The sequence below is a fragment of the Gastrolobium bilobum genome, unplaced genomic scaffold (assembly GCF_033153095.1).
Source record: "Gastrolobium bilobum isolate Gb01-03AN ecotype WA unplaced genomic scaffold, APGP_CSIRO_Gbil_v1 utg14709, whole genome shotgun sequence".
NCBI lineage: Eukaryota > Viridiplantae > Streptophyta > Magnoliopsida > Fabales > Fabaceae > Gastrolobium > Gastrolobium bilobum.
The window spans coordinates 185,099-209,696 of NW_026897963.1; the positions used below are offsets into that span (position 1 = coordinate 185,099).

General features: G+C 33.8%; 5 protein-coding genes across 5 annotated transcripts; 2 read left to right on the forward strand and 3 right to left on the reverse strand.

The window, feature by feature from the left end:
* The first annotated feature begins 422 nt into the window (after positions 1-422).
* Positions 423-3,112, forward strand: LOC133311799 (protein TIC 21, chloroplastic). Its single transcript, XM_061512904.1, has 4 exons — positions 423-756; positions 950-1,207; positions 1,411-1,614; positions 2,520-3,112. Exons 1-4 carry the CDS (start codon positions 469-471, stop codon positions 2,628-2,630), a joined length of 861 nt encoding a protein of 286 aa, XP_061368888.1. The 5' UTR covers positions 423-468; the 3' UTR covers positions 2,631-3,112.
* Positions 3,113-4,442: 1,330 nt separating this feature from the next.
* LOC133311813 (reticulon-like protein B11) lies at positions 4,443-7,612 on the reverse strand. Its single transcript, XM_061512921.1, has 6 exons — positions 7,528-7,612; positions 7,154-7,334; positions 6,736-6,877; positions 6,554-6,623; positions 6,280-6,428; positions 4,443-4,968 (listed from the first exon to the last, which is right to left on the reverse strand). The coding sequence occupies exons 1-5, from the start codon at positions 7,577-7,579 to the stop codon at positions 6,280-6,282; spliced, it is 594 nt and encodes a 197-aa protein (XP_061368905.1). The 5' UTR covers positions 7,580-7,612; the 3' UTR covers positions 4,443-4,968.
* A 1,127-nt stretch (positions 7,613-8,739) lies between these two features.
* On the reverse strand, positions 8,740-11,404 carry LOC133311800 (uncharacterized). The gene is made up of 2 exons (XM_061512905.1): positions 11,049-11,404; positions 8,740-9,244 (listed from the first exon to the last, which is right to left on the reverse strand). Exons 1-2 carry the CDS (start codon positions 11,286-11,288, stop codon positions 8,966-8,968), a joined length of 519 nt encoding a protein of 172 aa, XP_061368889.1. The 5' UTR covers positions 11,289-11,404; the 3' UTR covers positions 8,740-8,965.
* A 1,236-nt stretch (positions 11,405-12,640) lies between these two features.
* On the forward strand, positions 12,641-17,444 carry LOC133311798 (uncharacterized). The gene is made up of 10 exons (XM_061512903.1): positions 12,641-12,897; positions 13,673-13,740; positions 13,990-14,015; positions 14,811-14,901; positions 15,457-15,552; positions 15,653-15,721; positions 16,090-16,148; positions 16,246-16,368; positions 16,900-16,971; positions 17,051-17,444. The coding sequence occupies exons 1-10, from the start codon at positions 12,781-12,783 to the stop codon at positions 17,113-17,115; spliced, it is 786 nt and encodes a 261-aa protein (XP_061368887.1). The 5' UTR covers positions 12,641-12,780; the 3' UTR covers positions 17,116-17,444.
* Positions 17,445-21,751: 4,307 nt separating this feature from the next.
* Positions 21,752-23,874, reverse strand: LOC133311833 (probable cinnamyl alcohol dehydrogenase). The gene is made up of 5 exons (XM_061512941.1): positions 23,682-23,874; positions 23,459-23,572; positions 23,146-23,373; positions 22,599-23,038; positions 21,752-22,468 (listed from the first exon to the last, which is right to left on the reverse strand). Exons 1-5 carry the CDS (start codon positions 23,768-23,770, stop codon positions 22,266-22,268), a joined length of 1,074 nt encoding a protein of 357 aa, XP_061368925.1. The 5' UTR covers positions 23,771-23,874; the 3' UTR covers positions 21,752-22,265.
* Between the last annotated feature and the right edge of the window lie 724 nt (positions 23,875-24,598).

Genomic DNA, 24,598 nt, shown 5'->3' on the forward strand with positions numbered 1-24,598 from the left:
GTATAATTTATTATTTTCTTATATTAAAATATTTAGAATTTATATTAATTTTTTTTAACTATTTGAGTATGTTTGTAATTTTTTTAATACAAAATATAGATGTGCATATAATTACCGAGTCATACAATTCAATCAGTAATTCACTGATTGAACCAGTGATTCAGTGATCCGATACCTCAATCGGATCAATAATCGGACTGATTTTAATAACATTGACTATTGAAGGTATATATAAGTCCAGCAAATTGCTTTTTATTGATTATGGTCAAGTTTTGGGCTCCATTGGCCATGGTAGTGAGAACTTCTGTCAATGGCCCAGAAAAGTCCAAGAATAATATGGGCCTCCCCATTGGCAGCCCATTAACGCTTTGGAACTGAAAAGTGTTCGAATCTGAGAAACGCAGAAGACTGAAAAGGACCAGAGAAGGGGAACAGCTACTCTTGTCTTTCTTTACAGTAACAATAGAAATGCAAACGCTACTTTCGCCGGCAACACGCGCCGGCAGCTACACGGTGGCGACTCCGGCGGTTCCGTTGTCAGCTTCCGTCATCGTCGCCTCTCGTCAACCTCGACCACTTCTCCGGCCGAATTCCTTGCCCTCACTCCCACTCAAATTGACTCGTTCTTCTTTCCCTTTCGGTTCCTACATTGCTCATCGACCTTGGAAGCTTCCCTTAACCGTAAGTGCTTCTTCTCAAGTGTCTCCGGCTTTCACTCCCTCCAACGACGAATCAGAAAAAGCAAAACTCGATCAGGTACTCTCTCTCATCTTTAACCTACCAATGAATAAGGGTTTTCTGAGTTGCTGAAGCATCTTCAGCGCTGGGTGGTTCCGGTTTATACGATTGCCAATTTGAATTCCATTTCTAGGGTTCGAAACTGTAATTTGAGTTGATGCGATTGGCAATGTGGTGTGACGATAGCTGTTTTGTCGTTGTTGTCGTGCAGGTGGCGAAGAGATTGGAGAAGACTGCGAGGTATTTCAAGCGTTTGGGTAGCTTAGGGTTTTGGGGTCAGCTAGTGTGCACGGTGGTGGCAGCCGTCATACTGTCGTTTTCGGTTGTTATCACCGGAAAAGTCACATCGCCGGCTACGTTTTATGCTACTGCAGGTGGAATAGCCGCTGCTTTCATTTCTGTGTTTTGGTCCTTTGGTTATATTCGCCTCTCTGATAAGCTTCGAAGAACTGCAAACGACCCTACCAAGGTGCGTTTTCTTAGATGAATTATTTGCTTAGGGAGCTAAATGATGTTAATTGGTGTAACCGTCTTCATCATTTTTAATGTGATATTGGTGTCTGTCTGTGACATCTAAATCTAAAAAAAGTTGATTGACTGATATATGTTATCTTATCTTATCTGTTTAGTTAGTTTTAACGAGGTAGCTTCACCTTTTACTCATGCTTTCAGGCACCCCCTCGTGCTGATGTAGTGAAAAGCTTGAAAAATGGTATAGTAGTGAACCTTTTGGGGATGGGTGCTGCGATTCTTGGGATGCAAGCCACGGTTGGATTGTTAGTTGCAAAGGCTCTCACTACCTCGGCCAACCCTTATTATCAGGGGATTTCTCCTGGTTACAGCCCTGTTCTCGCATTGGATGTATTCTTGGTGCAGGTAAAACGTATAGGTTTAGCTTTCATATCAAGTTTCCTTTCTATAGATGAAATTTTTGTTTATTCTCTGGTAGGGTTCATACAAAAGGCAGATCTTGTAATTTTGGAATAATTTCTTGTTTTTATTAACGTTCCTCTCATTAGTTTCTCCTCTTCCCTGTGTCCTGCAAACTTTGACCTGCATTGTTAATAATGTTATTCAAAGACTTTTCATCCTCCGGTAAAACTTGGCCTCAGTTCTCAACTTGTTGGAAGTTTTGGGTTTTTCATATTCTTGTAGTTCCCCTGAATGGCCATCCTTTTGCCATCCCGAATAACAATTCTATTTCTGTGATTCTCTGCCATCTCCATTGTCTTTCTTCGCTGTTTTAAGAAATAAATAAGAAATGGGGGACATGTCTTGATTATAATCGTATGGAGGGTGAAGTATGCATTGATAGAGCTTAACTTGATAGGACTGAGAGAAAAAATAATAGAACTCTCATAATGTTAACAATGCCTCTCTAGTATCAGAAATATATTAGAGGGTACTCTTGAAAATAGGAAAGGTTATGAAGGTGTTTGATTTGTTTACTGTTTTCATTTTCAGTTGTTATATTTTCACCAATAATCACAAAGTACTACCTTATTTTTATTTTTATTTTGTTTCTTGTTTTGAATATTTTATAAAGGAAATGGTGAAATCAATAAAATCTTGTTTCCAGCATTTCTTTCTCAAAATCTTGAAACATGGAAATGAAATGAAAAACAAGGTGACATTTTTTGACAAACCAATGTACATAACATTTTGATTGTGTTGGATACAACATATGGTCATCAGCAATAGCATGTCTGACTGCTAGGTGCCATTCATCAAGAAGTGAGTAATGCTATTGAACATTTGTGTTATCCTTCTCTGTTTCGCAGGCTTCAGCTAACACAATTCTCTCTCATTTCCTCGGGCTTGTTTTCTCACTGGAGTTGTTGCGATCGGTTACATTACCTTCAGAAGCTATTCCATTTCCCAAGTTTGCATAAGTTGTGCTCAAGACTAGTATGATGAAATCACACAGAAAAAATGTACCCTCGTTTCTAGTGGTTGTTATCTTTTTCTTATTTTTTTGGTAAATAGTGGTTGTTTTCTTAATGAATTGTGTTCAGCCTTGATACATCATTTTAATGACATCATGTATTTCCAAGTTTAAAAGAACCTGTGCAATATCGCTAATAAGCATGATAACACCTCAACAATTCAAGATCCATGGGCAGATTGCAATGGCAGGAGTATATGGCACTGTCTACACTCGACAGCTTGAACGTGTTCGGGTTCCAACGTTAGTCACTTGTAACTTTCATCGCTTGTTTACAGTTAGTGTCAATAGGAGAAATTTCAAAATGCAACTTTGTAATGATTGTATATTAGACCTGTCATGCAATCTAAGGCTGTGTTTCTTTTTCAAAATACTGGCTAGCTTGTCTGTCTGTTTGACAGTACGATGTGGAATTTTTATCTAAGAAACAAGTTTTACCAGTAAGGAGACTTTTAATCACGTTTAATTATGCATCAAAAACTTGTACAGTATTATGGCTCGTGCAGATTTGTGTGCAGGAATTTAGTCAATATTTGAAAAAATTCGTTGAATTCGTTGCATTTTTAGTTTTTACTATTAAATTTGTTGAATTACTATTATCATTTGATTGAATTTAGTATAAATATTTGTGATATCTTATGTTTCTTTGTAAAATTAATGGGTATTATAAGTTTAATTTTATTTTTTTGTTAAATTATTGAATATTAAATATAATATATGCAACATAAATTAAAAATATTATTTAAGGGGAGAGATATTGTAACAACCAAGTTGTGTTACTACCATGTTACTACCGATCAATCTCACCGTTAGATCGATTATATTGATCCAACGGTTATATCATGATTTCTCAAATTTAATATTTTATATTTATTTTCACCTTTGTATGGTTATGATTTTTCATATTTAATGCTTTTACTTTACATATGGAGAATCATGACCATACAAAGATGAAAATAAATATAACCGTTGAATCAATATAATCGATCTAACGGTGAGATTGATTGGTAGTAACATTATAGTAATACAACTTAATTGTTACAATATCTTTCCCCATTATTTAATATCAAAACGTGTCCTAACGTGTCAAAATCTAACATTCTGTAGAATTAACATGTCAAAATATCGTGTTTCGTGTCGATATCAGTACTACATAAATGTTTCCTCGTGTTCTTAGAAAATATACCTGCAGAAGCACTTCCAAATTAGAGGTGGCACTAGTATATACATGTACGCAGTAAAAGGTACATTTACCTAGTGCTTTTAAAAGATGATTGCTTTTTTTAGTTCTATAGAAAAAATAAAATAAAAAATCATCCCTTTAATCCTTGATGGTAGGAGATTTGATTCTGTTTTTATAAACTTTCAGAAATTTTGGCGATTATCTAGTAAATCGACATAACCAGCTGACCAGGTCCCAAAATCCCATTACGGAACAAATGCAATACTTTTAGAAAACTTATGAATGACCTACATTGGTATAATGCTAGTGCTATTAGAAGGCTTTTATCCTTGTTTGATTTTAGCCTTCAGCGAACCCGATCGAGGTGATTGAATAATGTATTCCCAGGTTATAGAAATGAACTAGTTTTTGTGGCCATTGACATATCCCCATGTTAAAAGTGGAAACCTTCTATCCAAAACAAGGATAAAAAAGGAAAGCCACACACTTGCTGTTTTGGTAGCGTATCCGACTCAAATGTTGTCAACAAACAAAACATAAATCAGCAATCATATTAGCAGCAAGTATACCGTAACCTCAGGTTGGGATCAATGCCGAGGCAGTGGGATGACATTGTGTTACCATAATTATTTCCAGAGCCGAATTCCTACTTAAGAAGAATTAAAAGATTATCATAGTACACGTAGTGGTAATTAAACACTCAGCAATACATGATATATCCAACCCAACCAAAATCATTGTGGCCAAAACCATGCCATCTTACCAAACTAAAGAAACAAACCGATATGCAAGTTCTCCATGTCCTTTGTGTTCTTTTTTTCCCCTCCTCTGGTAATGTAGTCCAAAGTGAAGCTTAGCAAGGGTAACATACCCATTCTAAAAATTCATATAAAGCATCTTCCAAGAGGTACATAGAAAATCAGAACAGAATAATCACCTACGTCGAAGCCACTGGTCAATCCTGCTTCTGAAGAATTACCATACCATGTAACCATCAATTAAAACAGCGACAGCATCTCAGCAACAAGAAAACCTCAAGTAATTCATATGTTAAGCACCCATTTGTACGCTCCTAACTAGACTTCACTTATCCATTTGCACCCTGAATTGCCAATGGAAGAAATTAACCAAAAAATTTTCACCGAACCATTTAAAAGATTTTTAAAGAACGAAGATACAATTTATATTGCTTATAAAACTCAAATCAAATTATTAGTTGAAAAAATAATACAAAAAATGCCTCCACATAAAACATTCATTGTATTTGGTATTATTAAAGGTAACTGGAATTTGCACAAATATGATATAACTACCAGAAAATACCTAATTAGACATTTGTGTGCAACCATTCATATCCCATAAAACATACCCTTTCTGCAAGACTGCAACTCTTTTATTATACCTTTCAATGATCGCTAATAACTAGCTATTTCATGTCACGATAGATGCCTTATTTGACGACCTTTTAATTTTCATGGAAAATTATCAAAACCTAAGACAAGAGAACAACACGTCACTAGCAGATGTAAACAGAAGTGTGGGAGAACAACATCTCTCTGTCTTAAACAGAGAGATGCCACATGAAAAAGTATTCTTAAGACAGTACTGAAACAACCAAGTATGATGCCTCTCTCTGCAAGCAGAACTAAAATAAGATTACATTGATACTACAGTTATGGACATCGCATCAATTACACACCAAGGGGGAAGTATTGCGCAATACAGAGATTGAGAGGCACATATATGAGGAACCTGAGCTCCACTAGAAGATCTGAGGAGTGGTTTCTCAGGCAAAAGCTGAGAAAGGGGGGAGGTTTTGTGCAAGGGCCCGGTTTTGGAGTGGGAATGGGAGCTGAAGCAAAGTAACAACTATGGAGCGAGTGAGAGTGTGAAGAGTCCTTTGTGGTGAGAGGGGTATAAATAGTGGTGGAGATGATTCATCCGACACAAAAGATATGTGCCAAAAACGTTAGTCAGGTAAGGCCTACCCATGGTGCAAGCCAATGTGATCCTAAATGTGGAGGATACATGTGTGTGGGATAATCAAGGGAATGTGGTGTGACAGGGGATTTTGTCCCATTGTGTGTAGATGGGTTGGGCCCTAAAATGGGCCCACTGCATACTTACAAAACATGTAGCATTTGATAAACGGTGTAAGAACAGGATGAAACATAATATATGAGCTCTACTCTATGCTTGGTGCATGTTAAAATCAGAACATAACAGGACATGGGGTTAAAAAGTAATAAAAGAAGAACAGAACAGAACCAAATGTTCCATTCTGTTATGCCTGCGTGCCAAACATTATCTTAATACACAAATTGCTTACGAATATAAGTAGGTAAGGTTTGCTTTTGAGAAACTATCTGCATCAAACACACAGATAAAGGAATAGAATGCTCTTATTGCTTACCTACTGCACCTTCTTTTCTTTGTTTGGAATCTTGCTTAAAATCTTTTTATACTGTGTCTGAACAATCCCATGTATCAAATGCAGCTTGTTATCAATTTGGTCCTGGTACTTGTCATACAACAGAGGAAGAGACAGGCTAAGAAGAACACCTATCAAGAAAATTATTGAAATATTAAAAGAAAATTAATGCTGAAAGAATTTCACAAAAGATAATGGGTATGTGTAAAAGCAAATTTATGCTGAGAGAATTTTACTAGTAGAGCATAGAACTTACCGATATAGATCAAAGTTAGGAAGTTGAACAGACTACCAATATAAGATATTACCCACAACGCACCAGAAACCTGATACACCAAGTTCACATAAATAAGTGCCAACATAGAATTTTACAGCCGAGGTGCTCAAATTCATCGAACTCAGCAAAACACAAAGATCAGAAGAAAATATAGCCATTACCTGGAGGCAAAGCAGCAAATTCCTCTTAATTGCAATGTCGTGTGCAATGGACAAAGCTCGATTTATCCAAATTTGCAGTAAATCAGCAACCCTGGCAATAGTTTCCTCAGAGATCTCCAGATCAGGGAGAGGAGGAAGAGGTCTGTGTCATAAAACAAAAATTAATTTTAAGTGAACAATGTATAATGACCACTATAAAAACATCTCTCTTGCATTTTTACATGACTTAGCATCTTCATAGTTATTTCGTGTTCATAAATTTTTAAAACAGTTAACAGAGAATCTATATGCATTTTATTTTATTTTTTCTCAAAAAAAAAAAAAAAGTTTTAGAGATGAGTTTAAATATCAGAAAATTCACAATAAGAATCTCTCCGAGATGATATGGTTGGAAACTGATTACCAGGAAGTGAAATACCTATTGAGAAGGTTAGCGGCTTTGGCCCATAAAAAGAGAATCACGACAAGAAGCAATACCACATTGGCCACGAACGACAAGAAATTGTAACCGGCTCGCTCGAAAAGGTACCAAAATGTGGTAGCAGAAACCAGCACCGCAACTCCTCCACGCCAGTTCTTCCAAAGCAGCACATCGGCAACTACAACAAATCAGAACAAATCAAAAACAATCAACTCCGATTTTCTCTTATAGGAAGAAATCTATCGTATGTCAGGTTAAAGCATCAAATTCAAAACAAGGTCATTTGCTAACTATCAGTAACAGTAGCAAACGATCCATGGCAGATTGAACGAAATCAGACATTGCATGAGAGAGAGAGAGAAAGAGAGAACCTAAGCCAGCGCCGAGAGCGTGATGAACGGAAATCCGTTTAGATTCTCCCATGGCGATTAGGGAAGTTTTGCGGTTGGTGCAGCGTCACGAGTCGAGTAACAAACCAGATATTAGAAACAGTTCAGTTACGGTTACATCAACTCTTTCTTCTTCCGTTTTTGATCATGTACTCTGCCTCTGCTTACAGCAGGAAAGGGAAAAACGACCTCCATTCTCACCTGCCTATTCTATTAATGGGCTGGGCTGGGCTCCTCCAGCCCATTTATCATATGTTGTATCCAAACAGAATAATAAAGTGAAAGGTAACAACTATACTACTTGCGTGAATTTTTATTTTTATTTTTCAAAAAAAGTTAAAGAACAAAACACAGTTCTGGAGAGAGTGCTACGCATAGTAATCATAGATTCATAGTTGTTTGTATCACAGATTTTGAAAGCTACCGATTTGTATCATGTGTTGAATTGGATACGATGACTATATCATTGTCACAGTCACCAACCATGATTTATAATAAAAATAAAATAATGGGAGACTTATAATTGAGTTTTGTAAATTTCCAGTTTTTAGTTTAAAATTATTATATTAAGCATCATAAATTTTTTATATGATATATTTCAATTTATTTTAAATTTTATAATAATTTATGATTAAAAAATGGAATAGGATATTGTGACAACCAAATAATGTTACTACCAATGTTACTACCACATCTTAACTGTTGATTACCGTCAATCAACGGTTATCATTTTTCAAATCAAACTCATTAATTAATTATTAATTTGCAATAAATGATAACTGTTGATTGACGGAAATCAACGGCTAAGATGTGGTAGTAACATTATTTGGTTGTCAGAATATCCTATCCCTTAAAAAATTAACTTGTCAATTCACCATTTGATTACCTAACACGCATTTATTATCTTCATTGGCATGACATTTTTTTTGAAATATTCTAATCGTTTTATCGCTTCGCGATTAGTCCGATTCAGAACGGGTCCAAGATTAAGGCTTTAAACCTCTTCCAAAAGTGGTACTGGAGAAGATCGAACACATGCTCTCACCTCAACTTGCTCAGCTCCCATGCACCAGCAGACATTTTATTTTTTTATTTTATTATATTCACTGATTTATCGATTATTTTATTATATTCACTTTTTATTTTGAAGACTCAAACTCCAAACCTCTTATTAAGCGAACAAACTCCCTCCTTACCATTGAGTGTCAAGCTGGATTCTTTTAAATAAAAAGTTTGTAATATGTGTTCTCTAAACAAACTTCGTATATTTTGCTTGAAACAATAAGCATTCCCTTCAAACACAGTGCCTCACAACTCACATATAGGATACACCAGGAGTCATGACTGTGTTTTATCTAAGCCAAATATTGCTATCTAGCTTGAACCAAATTTAAAAAGTTCGGGTACAACCAAGCTTGTTTCAAGGTGCTGCCTCCTCATCGTTATCAGAGTCTCCATCACCTGAAGAATCTTCTTTCTCTTGCTGCTGTTCTCCTTCACCAGCACTCAATTTGATCTTTTTCTCCTTTTTCCTTTCCTTTTTCTTTTGACGTTTTGCTCGCTTCTTTGCCGTTCGTTCCTCTGCAGCTTTTAATCTCTCCTCCCTTCTCGAACTAAATTCAGCCAGCTCTTTTCTTCTCTGGTAGTCAACTTCCATCCTTGCAAGACGGTCTTGCTCCTTACGTCTCATCTGCCGGTACTGTTGGAAACAGAATTTCAAGAATACAAGAAGAAAACCACCCAGTCAGAACAATAAATCCATCACCTTTCCAACTATTGAGACATAAGAAAAATATGTGAAAAACACAGATATCATGTGTTAGGTAAACACTAAGTGGGTGGGGAAGCACTTCAATTTGCATGTCTAGGTTATTGAATATCATCCAAAATCCCAAATAATAATGAGATTCCATGAATAGATGTCCTAAGCATATAATTCAGGAAAGGGGGTCCTCAAGTGAAAGAAAGGATGCCTTAACCCTAATAGCATTCAATGACAAGGCTGTGTTTAAAGCCAAACAAAATGAGCAAGGTTAGTCCCTTTAATCATCCAAAGTTCTGACTAGTTTATGCATTAGACAGTTACCCTCAGAATTGAATTATCAGTTAAGGTTGGGAAATCAAGAACGCATCAATGCATCATCATCTATGAACCTTTATATTGCATTTTATAAACTGTAGTTTTCTAAGTTTAATCTCCAAATAGCAGAGCAGTATATAGTTAAAAGCTATGTTGCACCGACACCGACACGGGACATGAGATCCGACAAGACAAGACACGTTAATTATAAAACATGTTAAATTTCGATATGTTAGGACCCGTTTTGATATTGGGAAAAGTGTTTGTCCTTCTAAATGACACAACTTGTGTCATTTCACTCTCACAAGGGTGAGACCTATACCTTTATATTTTTTTGTCCACTCTATCCCCTTCTTTATCTATCTCTTTCTCTCATTTAAAATGACACAACTTTACATCCTTTAAAATGATACACATTTTTTCCTTTGATATTATATAATATTTTTAATTTATGTAGTGTATATTATATTTAGTATTCAATAATTTAACAAAAAAATAAAGCTAAACTTATAATACCCATCAATTTTGCAAAGAAACATAATATATCTCAAACGTTTATATTAAACTCAATAAAATCGTAATCGAAATCTAACAAATCTAATAGTTGGAACTCAAAATGCAACGCAACGTAACATTTGAACCTTTTTTGAGTCTTTGCAACAAGTATTAGAGTGTCGGGAAGTGTCGGAGTGTCAGGAAGTGTCGGACACGACACGTCAGGATTTTTGAAGTGTCGGTGCTTCATAGGTTAAAAGTACTATTTTCTTTAAGATTCTCAGTCATGAGGCCAAATTTATTTTAAACACTTGCTGATTAATCCGGAATCGAGTCAGATAGAACGACAGGAGCGACAAAGTATTTATTCTAAACACTTTGAACTCTTCCCATCTCAAACCCTGCTCATATTAACCAACAAGCCTCCTCGCATGCACCTTCAGTTCATAGAACTTCCACTAAATACAGTGTCTTTCTGAACCTCTCTCCAAAATTATCTGTTTTGACCAATGCATTCCCCTTATCATCACCACAGTGATCCAAGAGCCAAACAATAGATTCAATTGCAGCATCACTTCATAGTGCTTTTGTTATTTTGTATGAATCCAAAATGGAACATGATAAACATGGAAACAACTATAACTACGACTAAAAAGCACGACTCCCACTAATGTCCTTTAGTAATTATAGTATATATTTAACAGGTCCTTAAAGTGAAATTTTAGTACAAAACCTACTAGCACCTACAACAGTAAATGATTGTCACCCTGATGAGTGATAATGATAATTTTTCTTCTTGATAACAACTAACTAACAGTAATATGCACTCCCATTTAACAAACCTGCACTTTTCTAGGAGCTAACTCAAGAACAAGAAAAGGTTCTTTTATTTTCATTTCAATTTGAACAAAGAGAAGAGCATTTTTACCTGGTGGAAATCGCCGGAGCCTGAACCGGCAGAACTACCAGACGTGTTGCTGACCCGGACAGGAACATTATCGATAATACGTCGGAGCTTGATTTCCAAGTCCTCCTCTTCCTCCTTGAAAGCGACCGGGGTATATTCCACTATCGCATTCGATGCTGCTTTAGGCGGCAGGGGCGGCTTCGACTTTCCCGGCGCTACAACCACCTGAAATTCGCCGTCTTTGGGTTTGCCCGTCGACATTTTTGAGATTTACCAAAACCCTAATTTTCCACCACAGACCAAAAGCCCCAATTTCGAACCCAAGGCTGAGTTCTGAGACCCTTCGAATTGCACGCCACCGGGTCGGTTTCTTTCCAAATCACAAGATCCAAATGCCTATAACAATTTTTTTTAGAAGTTTTTATAAAAATTTATGGGGTAAAATATTATAATAACTAATTAGTGTTACTATCAATCAATTTCACCGTTAGATCGATTATAATGATCCAACGGTTATATTTATTTTCATCTTTGTGTTATATTTGTGGGGAATCATAACCATATAAAGGTAGAAATAAATATAAAATATTAAATATGAGGAATTATAACCATACAAAGATGAAAATAAATATAACCGTTGGATCAACGTAATCGATCTAACGGTGAAATTGAGTGGTAATAAAATTGATAGTAACACTACTTGGTTGTTACAATATCATTCCCCAAAATTTATAATTAAATTTTTTAATATAAAATAAGTTAATCTGTACGATTTGGTTCTTTTCGTGAAAAAAGGTCATATTATTTGTAACAAAATTAAATGTCCGATTCTATTCTTTTTTCTTGTTTATAATTATTTATTTAAAAATTATATACTTTTCTCTCTCGTATTTTATTATTAATAAATAATATTATATTCAAATAATATCACATGATTATTTTTCACATGAAATGATCCAAGTCATATATATGTCATTTAATTTTGTTATTTTTTGTCTTCGGAAAAATCTATTACAGCGTTAATAATTTAAAATTTTCTTACCTACAAGCATTAATTTTTCATTAATATATGTGGAGAAAAGCTTATTTTCTTTAATTAGGAATCTCAAATTTAAGTATAATGAATAGGACAAAGTTCGAGCTACATCATTAGACGAATCTTATTATTTTATATTTTTTCATTAATTGCATTGCAATTTTATAGTTAGTCAAAATTTGATTAAATTAGAACAATTCTTTTTCTCCATCCTCTCTCTCTCTATACAGAGGTATGTACTCGTTTATTTTATTTTCTTTAGAGATTTAATATATAAGGTTTAATCAGAATCAAATCATTATATTTTATGAAAGATACACTAATCGTAGGAATTAAATCTTATTTATTTATATATTTTGTCAATTAAAATTTATTATTTATTAGTTTCTTCTTTTACATTTAGTTTCCCAGTTATTATTTTATTTTTTTAGTTGAAAACTTTCCGAGTAAATTAGAGTGGGTCATAAGGTGATTTGAGTCCAGTTCCGATTTTTGTGGTCGGCCCAGCTTGGTGTTGTCGTTTTTACATTTTTCTTTTTTGTACATATCGTTTTTACATTTTAGTCCCTGGCCATCTTGCATCTGAGTCTGGTAGCTACCGGAGAGAGAGAGAGAGAGAGAGATCGCAGTGATCACATCAGAGCAAAAAGGAAAGAGAATAGAATCGTGGATCGTTTCCAGAGCTAAAGGAATCGAGAAGAGAAGGAGTGAGCAACGATGTTACCAACATCTTCCAAAGGACGCTCTTCTTCTTCGTCTTCATCCTCCTCCTCCTCCTCCTCTTCCTCTCGACCTAATCCCATGTTGCTTCCCTACCTCCGCAGAATCATCAAGGTTCCGATCTCTTCATTTTTCCATCTTCTTCATTCAATATGCAAATTTTATTTCTACGTTTCAGATTAACTTCCTTCTGGCGTCCATGATTTAATTCGCGATTTTATTTTGTACCTTCCATTCTGAGATTATAAATGCCATTGAACTATGGTGCAATACTCCAATAATTATTGGCTAGAAAAAAAATATTACTTACATATAATCTGATTAGAAGAGTAAGTCAAATTGTTTGGATTAACCCCTCCCCCCCTTCTCAAAAATTAGGATTAAGGCCCTGTGAACCCCAGAACCGCTAGCATGTAAGTCAAATTGTTAGATTAGGCTCGATTCCTGAATGTTGGAGCTCATAATCTTCTTGGCGTTTCGGTTGGAAATTAAATAGATTGGATCGTAATGTTCTGATTAGAAAAGTTATGACTCATGAGCGTCCAATGAAGCAAGTTTTTGCAGAAGCAATTCCCCCTCTTGAAAATATTTTATTGGTGGATGATGTGCTGCTCTCTATCTAATAAGTAAAATTATTGCTAATTTTTTTCAATTTTACAAGCCAAAATCTCTGACATAATTCATTTAGTTATTATTATTTTTTATTTTTTTCCACTTCAAATGGAGGATTCTAATCTAGCTCTGATACTACTGCTGTCATGAGTACACGAGAACGCTGGCATCACAGTTGGCAAATGTTTTTTTACCATTTATTCACTGTATTTTTAGTTCAAATGATTGCTTCATTTACTTGTTTTTTCTCTCTCTGTAATTTTATTGTTTATTGTAGTGGCAACAAATGGATATTGAATATACTTTTTGGCAAATGCTTCATCTATGTACGTCACCAAAAGTTGTGTAAGTATATAACAATTATCTCCTGTCCTTCCCCTTTTAACAAAGAAAATCACATATTGTCATCATGGTCTGATGCACAACAATATGAGCCCTCCTTGTTTGGTGAAATTGCATCACTGCACACGCCTTACGGTTCTTGTTTGAGTTTCTACTCACCCCTTTGGTTGTGTATGTGTTTGAAAATTTGAATTGTCTGTTTCTCTGATTGCTTTTTGGTGCACTTGATATGGATCTGTACAATGGACGCAGCTATCAGCATACTAAATATCACAAACGTAAGTCCACTTCTCATTAATATCTTCATTGTGTTGATATATTGGTATAAATATTTGAACAGTGATTGAGCTTCTATTTTACAAGGCTTTGTTACTTAGCCAGCCTTGATCTGCAATAAGTTATAGTACATTAGGCTAGTTACATCCATGTGACAGATGTTCTAGGGACAATAAATAGATTTTATCTTTTCTAAATTCTTGATCAACGTATTTACATGTATAACTGGTTGGGATTGCATTTAGTGATAAATGATACCAAAGATATCAATTATTGATCTTATGCTGAAATTCCTTTTATCGTTTTTAACTGATTTCTCTTATTTGGCTGGCAATGTTTCTGTTCAAATGGAAGAGGTTATTGTTCATCAACTGATATGGTCTTATCAAGCTATTCCATTCCCTTTACTCATATCTCTGTTAAATTTTATGAATGCATTTTATGAATTTCATAAGTTTATATTTCCTATCAATGATTGACAGACACAACCATTGATGGGATAAAATGTAATAATTTTACAGTTCACCTTTCTTTCAAGAAAAGGTGCCTTTAAAGTGGCAGTTAAATCTTTTCATAGTGAGATGCTTTTGAAAATGAGCCCTGAAGAACTTTGTCTTAATAGGCTTGCACATCAACTTAATTTAGTGATACATAATCATGCAAAAATGTTCAGGAAAAAAGAAACTGTAGGTTTCATTATATAGCTAATGCCTTTGTTTCATCAAATGAGGAATTTTTATTCAGTAGTTTCAAAAAATTGTTTAATTGATTTTCTTCTTCTTCTTATTTGATATTAGAAACCAAGAATCAATGGGCACGTGACGACCCTGCGTTTGTTGTGATCTGCAGCCTTCTTTTGGCCGTTGCAACTTTGGCTTACTGTGCTGCGTAAGTTTCTCTTGCATTAATGGTGGTGGCTCCTCATATTTAGATGACTTGCTAAAAATCAATTTTTTGAAACAAAATTAGTATGTAACTAATCACTAATGTAAGTCTATGTATTTCAGGAAAAAGGACTTTGTAAATTAACAAACACATTTTAAAAACTTTATAATTAGATAACTTTTTCAAAATAGTAAAAAAAAGAAAGAAAATCAGAAAAAGCTGTTTTAGTGCTCTTCTCAAAAGCTACGAGTAGTAGCTTCTGAAAAAAGCTATACCATCAAAACACTTCTTTTAAAAGCTTAAACAAACAGGTTCTTAGCCAAAGGATCATTATTTTCAAAACTTTCCTTTGTATAGTAACAGGCTGTGCTTTGTACTTTGGAATGCATAATTTTTATTAAATCGTGAACTAAGGTTTTAGTGTGATCGAATGGTTCATTATTTACATTTTCTTTAGATTTTTTATTATTTGCTGCTATATTGAGTTCAGTAACAGTAAGTGCCCCTCTGGGACTCTACTTACTTTTTTTATTGCTGTATTTTCTCATTCATTTTCAGGTATGACCATAGTACTGCACATTCTCTTCTTGTTGTCTTCTCTGTGTTGCTTTTCCACTTTTTATTGACTGGTGTATTTCTGGCAACTTTTTGCTGGTAAGGCTACTTCCCATTGTAAATATTTCATCATTTTCTTTCAAATAACTTCATCTTGATACAAACAATGGGGTATATATTGGTCCCATGTTATCTGCAGGTTCCTGACTAATGCTTATCTTCGAGAAGAGGCTCCAAACAGTTATGTGGTTGAACAGCGTGTTGAATGGTAAGTTCAATAATGTTGTTGCATCCTTTACTTGCTATGATAACTGAATTTAGTTGTTTGCATCTTTAATTTCCAGAGCATGTCCTAATACTTGGTGAAATATTAATTTGAAAATACTTTAAATTTTTTATTCCATTGATAGACATGGAGTGTACCTCTTTGAAAAAAATATATAGGCAACGCTGCGTACAATTGACCCTCAATACTACCCTTGCAAAGTTGGGAAGCCTTGTGTACCGGGGTTTGCCCTTTTTTTTAACTGATAGAGATGGAGTTTAATTGTTCATCTTTGTGTTAGAATTTTATTGATTATTTTCTAATAGCTGATTATTATTATTATTGTTTTGTTTTTTGGTTTTGCATGGAAGGATGTATGCATTTGATGTGCACTGCAACTCTTTCTTCCCAATGTTTGTTTTGCTATATGGTAATTTCTGACTCCTCGGTTAGTATGAATTCTGTTATGATGCTGGCAGCTACAATATCTTGCATTACGGTGGTACTGATGTTTGGTCCTTTGGCAGTGATCCATTATTTTCTATCTCCTCTATTGGTGGCTCATGGTTTCATTCCAGTGTTGCTGTCAAATCTACTATTCATGGTGGGCGCTTCGTACTATCATTATCTAAATTTCTTAGGTTATGATGGTAAGACTCTCTCTCTGTCTCTCTCTCCCTCTCCTTTTTTCTTGTGCATATGTTATTGATTATTATAGAAGGGTTTTCATCTAGATCTTTTCTTAATATCTGGATCTTATAATATCTCGTTAGTGTAGTTTCCTTGGGTGTGTCTGCTGTCTGGAAAACAGTGTCTTATGGCTATAAAGGCTGGGTTCCTCTACTTAGATCTTCAAAAATCTGTTCATTTGCAGTGAATCCGTTTTAACTGTTGCCAATTATCCTGTAGAAGCGTGGGTTATTGTGCTTTCTTGCATATTTGCAGCCAGTAGTCTTTCCTGTGTTTTTACTCTAAAATCCCTTTCTTATGATGTGGAGGAGAAATTCATACATTGGTCTGTCGCATGTGATCTTCAACATAGTGAATAAGTGGGTGTTAAAATGTTTGTGGTAAACTGGTTTCCCAAGTATGTAAAACTCTGAAATTGATGGCTTTGGTTTTGATTGGTGTGGATTGTGATGAGTAAAGTTGAACTAATTGTTTGACATTTCTGGCTGTAGTTCTGCCCTTTTTGGAGAGGACCACCTTTTTCCTGTACCCAATTGGTGTCGTAATTGTCCTTTCTCCCATTTGTAAGTATTGAACGCGTCTGCAATTTCTGTTTTTCACGATGTGTTAATCTCGCATCTGAATCGAATTCCTGTTTTGCAGTTATTTTGAGTGGGTTCAATCCTTCTAGATACTTTATGAACATGTACTTCAGTCGACAAATATGATCATTCCAGCTAAAACTTTTGACCTGTCAGTGTCCTTGAGATTATAGGGTCTTCAGAGACTACAACGTGAGAAGGCTTTAATGAATGATTATTTGTTTGAAGAATGCAATGGTCCTGCAATGCTTCATTTTAGGCCTTCTACCACCACCAATCGAAGTTGGACTGTAGTAAATGAGGGTAGCCAGTGTATTTTTTACAGTTATTAAATAGAATATTTGTTCAAATGAATATACTCATTACAATGAATTTTCTTTGTCAATGCGGCATCTTTCCTCCCCCCAAGAACAATTCTATTGAAAAAATTATTTCATGAGGCTAGCTATTTGCTGTTCGAATGAAGGGGGTCGTTGACTCTAAATTTGTCCCCATCATTGATGGAGTCATGGTTAACTTCTTTGAGTAGTCATTAGAAGTGTAGGGGCGGGGCTTTTTGTGTGCATGATTTGAGCATGTTATGAATTAAAAAGATGGAGGAAAAAAAAAAACAAATCAAACGAATACATGTACTATTAAGTGTCAAGGACAGTGATGAAACTAGATTGTAAGCTAAAGCTATAGATGGCAGCCCACGTGTCGTGGCCCAACGCCGGAACTGTCAACCCATCACTTATCAATGTTATTTGCTATCGAAGGGAAGGAGCTTGTTTTTTTTTTTTTTTGTTGATAACAAGGGAAGGAGCTTGTTTTTGGTGGAACAGAAGTTTGTGCTCTCTTAAAAAATAAGAGAAAAAAGAATTGAGAGAGAATTTAAAAGAAAAACAGGGATATAAATGAAAGAAAATGTATTGTTTTGATAAAAGATCACTAAATTCATCGTGATCCGGGATCATATTAAAAAAATTCAAAGGAAAGGCATGGTCATCGTTCTCTAAAAACTTTGATTTTTTATTATTATAAAAATAATAAATTATTAATATTAATAGTTAATTCCTCCTAAAAATACTTATAAGAAATTATTAATATTAATAGTTAATTCACTCCATAATAATAAGACATTTAAAAAAGAAAATTGTTTCATCCTAGTTGCAGTTAACTAACTAAAACTAACCATATTTTCTTGGCTTTTTATCAGAAATGTAATTAATGCAGATAAGTTATCTGCATTTACTCTTAAAATGACGTTGTTTTGGGATTAAAATATTAAAAATTATAATTATAAAGACTATAATAATCCTGAAATAAATTAAAATCACAAAATACCATGATTTTCATCCCAAAACGGCGTCGTATTGGGCCTACTGCAGAAAAAATGAACCCTTTTTTCATATCGGCTATTTATTTATGTAGTAGGTAAAATTACAAAGGGAAAAATGTTTCTAGAGTTAATGCAAATAAATTATCTGCATTTATTCTCAAAACGACATTATTTTGGTATTGAAATCTTAAAAAATTATAAATATAAAGACTATTATAATACTAAAATAATTTAAAATTACAAAAACACCATGATTTTCGTCCCAAAACGACGTCGAATCTTACTACAGATAACTTATTTGCAGTAACTGCAGAAAAAGCGAACCCAATTATAAATTGAGTTCGAAATATAGCTTTAAAATTTTGGAGTGATAATGAAAGTTAACGTCAGGTTTTGTTGCTGTATCTAATTAATGATCCGACGATATTAGGATAGGGTCACTGGCGGACCCAGAATTTTTTTTTTATGTCCACATATTTAGTGACAGGGGTTCGGGGGCAGCGCCCCTCGATTTTATTTTTTTTGTAAAGAAAGTTTAAATTAACGCTTGAACCCGCTCATAATTTGGTTGCTTTCACAACAAGCTGCATGCAATAGTTTGACCTATCATTTTTCTCCCTAAATCTTACCAATCCTCCAAAATAAATATGAGAATATACTCCAGTACATCCATACATCATCGTTTTATTTTATAGTGGTGAATAAAAAAGTAAGCACTATCTATATATAAGGTAAGCAAAATCAAAATCACAGATCTCGTCTCTAGAAATTAACTTATTTGAGAATGTTAGACCTGCAATCAATCTTCTCTCTAATCAATTTGCGTTACTACGTTGTTTTAATCATCTCTGGACGTTGTTAACTAATATAAGAATAACTATCATTTTTTGTCCCTAACAAAAAATTCGATCCCTAGTTTCGTCCATTATAAAAAAAATTTAGTCACCGGGTCACTATGAAATTCAAAGTGGATCCATTTTAGTTTTTTTGAGGGACTAATGTGTATCTTTTTTGAATTTGTGAGGAACCACGATTTTAACTAAATTGATCCACTTTAAGTTTCTCATAGAACTCGAGATTAATTTTTTTTATAAAGAACTAAAGTGGGAATCGTGTTTTTTATTAGGGATTTAAAAAAGCATTTACTCTTAATATAAATATTGAACCAAGATATAAATAATGACCTACAACCAAAAAAAAAAAAACTAGAATCGAAAATTTCATGTTTGCACTTGCGGACATTTGCGTCGATGTGCGTCCGCCACTGGATAGGGTTAAAAAGCAATGCCAAATGCTCCTTATATACATGCTAAGATGTAACGCGTCATTTTATAATATCTTCTGTCATATTTTAAGTCCTTAACACACTATCTTTTGACTTGAGTGACTTGAGTTCTCAAAGATTCAATATGTTTGCGTGAGAGAGAAAATTTAATATAAGACAAAAAATAGAACTAGAATTAAGAAGAAAATAGGCTGTTTAACAGTTTGAGAAAGAGAAGATTCCTTTCCCTTCAAATTATTATATTATACATCACTCGTTAATGAAAATTGTACAAGCTTTGTCCTGTGCTCTGCAAGTGATAAATAGGTAATTTTTTATATTGAATAGAGCAAATGAAAAAAATAAAATAAAATCAGTGGACGGGAAATAAAATGTATCGCGTGATCCGTAAGCAGTAGAAAAAAAATGAATGAGTGGTTAACGTCAGTGACTGAATCGACTTCTATCTATGGAAGGGGCTTTTCTTTATCTTTTAAATTGCAGTGACACGTAGAATCACCTCTTTTTAATCTAGTTTTGAGGTCTAATAAAAAACAGATATTTATATCAGAATTGATATTTATAAAAATATTTCTTGTAATGAAATTTTATATCATTGACATATTAAAATTAAAATTTATACATTACATGATTGTTTAATGATCATCATTAAATTAATCAAAATTTTGTTGTAAAAAGAAATATATTTAATGATATCAATGTTTGTCAAAAGGAAAATATCACATCAAATTATATGTAACCTAATGTCATAAATTTTCTTATAAAAATATTATTATAGCTCAATATATTTAATTTTAATAAAGGGTTTGTTTTTTCTGCAGTTACTGCATATAACTTATATACGGTAAATTCAATATGACATCGTTCTGGGACAAAAATCATGGTATTTTTTTAATTTTAATTTATTTCAGGGTTATTATAGTCTTTATAATTATAATTTTTTAATTTTTCAATTCCAAAACGACGTCGTTTTGGAAGTAAATGCAGATAACTTATCTGCATTAACTGCAGAAATATTTTTCTGTTTAATAAATTATCTATTTGTGAAAAATAACTAATTATTTAATTGTTGTGAATAATTATAACATTTTACAATTAAATGAAATCCTCAAGCTATGCCATCGGTACATGTTATGAAATTGAGATTGGCTTATGATTTATGAATGCTATTGCGAGTGGGGCTACAATAAAAAATAAAAGAAGAATCACAACAAAAGACAATTGAATGGATGGGCTTGAAATGCTGCACATTGAAATGGTAAATAATTAAAGGGGAAAATGGCAAACATATGTCCTTTTAGCTGTTTTTGTTGTATTTTTTTTTCATTTTTCAAAAAGTATAACTTTAATATTATAATTATGTAATTTTAAGAATACATATTTAAAATTATTAAAAATATATAATGTGTATTCTTTAAAAAGGCACTTACTAAACCCATAATTAAATGAAAAAAAAAGCAAGTGTATTGTAGAAAACAACACAGCTGCTTAATAAAAAGAAGACAAAAAACAATGCAAAATTGAGCAAATGCACTGTAGAATAAGAGGACAACACAGCCGCCCAATAGAAAAAAGACAAAAAAGCAGCGCAAAACTGAGCAAACAGCTGTGAAGACTGAAGAAGAATGTTGCAATGGAAAATAATAGTGATGTTATTTTATTGTATTTCAATAGCTCATTAGTGACATCAGTTATGATTTTTTATGCTTTGAATTTTTTTAATATTATTTAGATGTTTGTAGTAATTTATAGATATAATCATATAATTATGATTTTATGTTTGAAAATATATTAATGATTTAATACTTTACTATTAATTGAAAAAAAAAATCATACAATCGGTATTTATTTTTAACACTTCATTGGTATATTCGCCTGATGTGAATGTTTTGTCTCTAGGTATTCATAAAATAAATTATTTAAATATAATTTGAAAATTAATGCTATCAAATGTCAAATCCTAATCAATTTATATTTGTCAAATTTTAATTCTATTTAATCAGTTTAATTAAATATTTATTTTATTCTATCTGTAGATTTATAATTTGTTAAATTTAAATTCTATTTAAAAATCATTCATTAATAAAATTTAACTCTTTAAGTCAAAATCAATTTCGTATTTATTAAATTATAATAATTTATTGTAAAAGCATGAAAAAGTCATAACATTTATTAATCGGGGTCCCCAAGGAGAACAAACAAGCTACATTACAAATTCACCAACCATAAGACGGGGCAGAAGACCCTGCGGCCAGCACCCCTTAGCTAGGTTGAAAATGAAGAATGTGAAACTAAAACGATGTTTGACATACATGGATGGCTGAGAATAGCCCTACATAAAGTCTCAAATTTCAAACATTAGGTGAGAGTCGACGAATCAACATACACTCCTCAAAAAAAAGTTGGTGAGCCACTACTGCTAAAAATCGACAAAAATTATTTTTTTAATGGTACAACAAAACCCACATTTCAAACAACGAAATCATTTGCATTCTAGTAGGAAGTTTGGTATCGTTTGATTTCCTTGAGAATATGGTATCACAAATTAGATCAATAAAGTGTGCGAAACCAAAGCAGAGAAAAACAGTGCACTCCTCAATAAACAAACAAAAGTGACTTAATTAACATATGCAGACTCTTGATGATATTGTTGTCATGTTTGTTTACTTTTCACTGATCAAGTTTGCTGCCTTTGACATCCACAACGAACCTATATCTCACATCGTTCTTCTCCAATCTTTCAAAGGCTTTGTTAATGTAATCCATCTTTACAATTTCGATCATCGAACTCAGACCCTTCTCTTTCCAGAACTCTAGCATCTCCTCTGTCTCCTTTATGCTCCCAACGAAGCTTCCCGTGATTGATTTCCTCCCTGCACAATTAACAAGCATCAGATACAAAAAAACTTAGGCCCAAAGCAAAAAAGTTTACAACTTTGCAAAGAATGAACTAAAGGGTAGCAAATACTCATGCATGGCCAGATCAAGGAGAGAATGGCTTACCTAGCATAACCATAGGACTAACAAATTGCAGAGGGGTGTTTATCACACCCATTAAGATCAACTTGCCATCAACTTTGAGCAACGAAAGATAAGGCTCAAGAGGGTGACCAACAGGAACAGTGTCAATAATATAATCAAGTGAATCAGCAGCTTCCTGCATGCCAGTGGCATCAGAGCTAACAAGATAATTGTCAGCTCCAAGGTGCTCAAGAGCCTCTTTTTTCTTCTTATCAGAAGAGCTTATCACGGTCACATGGTGACCCAGTGCCTTTGCTATCTTCACCCCCATGTGTCCAACTCCTCCAAGCCCCAATATTCCACCTCTCAACCCACTCTCTTTCAGACCAAAATGTGAAAGTGGACTATACACAGTCACACCTGCACACAACAAGGGTGCAACTTGCTCTGGTGCCAAACCCTCTGGTAATTTCACAACAAACCTGACACCAAAAAATACATAATCAAATTGAAAAAAAAAAAACGTCAAAATTTGACAAAGCAGGGAACTTTAATTTTGAAAGAAATAATGAAAATTGAGTTTTATTACTTCTGCTCAACGACCATGGTTTCAGCAAATCCACCCTGTGTGGGTTTTCCATCAGTATAAACATCATTGTAAGACCAGATCTTTTTGTTGCAGTATTGCTCAATATCTGATTGGCATGCCCTGCAGTTTTTGCAACACCCAACGAGAAGTCCAGCTCCAACCACCTCTCCCACTGTGAACCTGGTAACATTAGAACCCACCTCTAGTACCTCTCCAACCACTTCATGCCTGTTTTTTTTTTTTTTTTTTTGGAATAATCATTAGTCACAACAGAGAGAAACATAATCTATATGAGGCAAGTTAATGAGTGTACCCGGGGACCATGGGATAATTTGACATGCCAAGATCATTTTTAATTTGGTGGAGATCAGAATGGCAAATTCCACAGTAGTGAACTTTGATGTATACATCATCGGGTCCTGTGTTTCTGCATGTTTTACAAACAATTATTGTCACACAGGGTCAGAACCAAATAGAGAGTAGTATAAAACATTAAAAAAAATATTAAAAAAAAAAATGACACAATTTGAGATCACCTCAGAGTGTATGTGTATGTGGAGAGAACCCCTGAAGGGTCTCTTGCTGCCAAACCTATTGTTGTTCTTTCTGTTTCAAGGCTACCCATGTTATTTCAGAAGCAAAGGGGTGAATAGAGATGAGAATTTGAGATAGTAATAAAGAGACAAACAGATGAATGAATGATGAGTCACGTCTTGAGTGGTTTTAATGGGGTTCATGATAATGCGTATAAATAAAGGTGCCAAAGCCAAATATCTCTTTGGATGGGGGGTGGGACCGTATGGTGCGGTAGGTGAATGGATCTGGTTTTGATCAGAGACGTTGTTGTACACTCTCCGGGCGTATCTACACCTTAGATATATGAAAGCGTGTAACTGAAACTTCAAAAGTAGTGACATTTAATGGTCATTATTCTCCTTTGAGGAATAACCTCCGGGACTACTTATTATCCTTTTGATCCTATGTTTCCTTCTACGTATTGATCTTTTTCCTTTTTTTCTTTTGATTGTACGTTTTGATCATCTTGTTTGATTGATCTTATTTTTATAATTTTATATAATAAAGTGTAAGTAAAGTGAGTTTGTTTAAATATTAAGGTTTTTTTTTTTAAATTGTAATTGTTATTTGTCACAATTAAAGCTCATTAAGAACCTGCAATCAAATGAGATATGATTTAATGTTTATTTAAAGAGATATTATACCTGAAAAGAAAAAAAAAATGAAATTGTGTTTCTTTTTTATTTTATTTTTTTGTCTAAAAAAAAAGCAATTTTTTTTCTCAGTTTGTGGCAAATTAATTTGGTAAAATATAAGAAAGTTGTGGGTCTTGTTCGCAATTCGGTAATATATATATATATATATATATATATATATATATATATATATATATATATATATAGTCAAGTATACCAAACAGAATTCATATATACGTTTA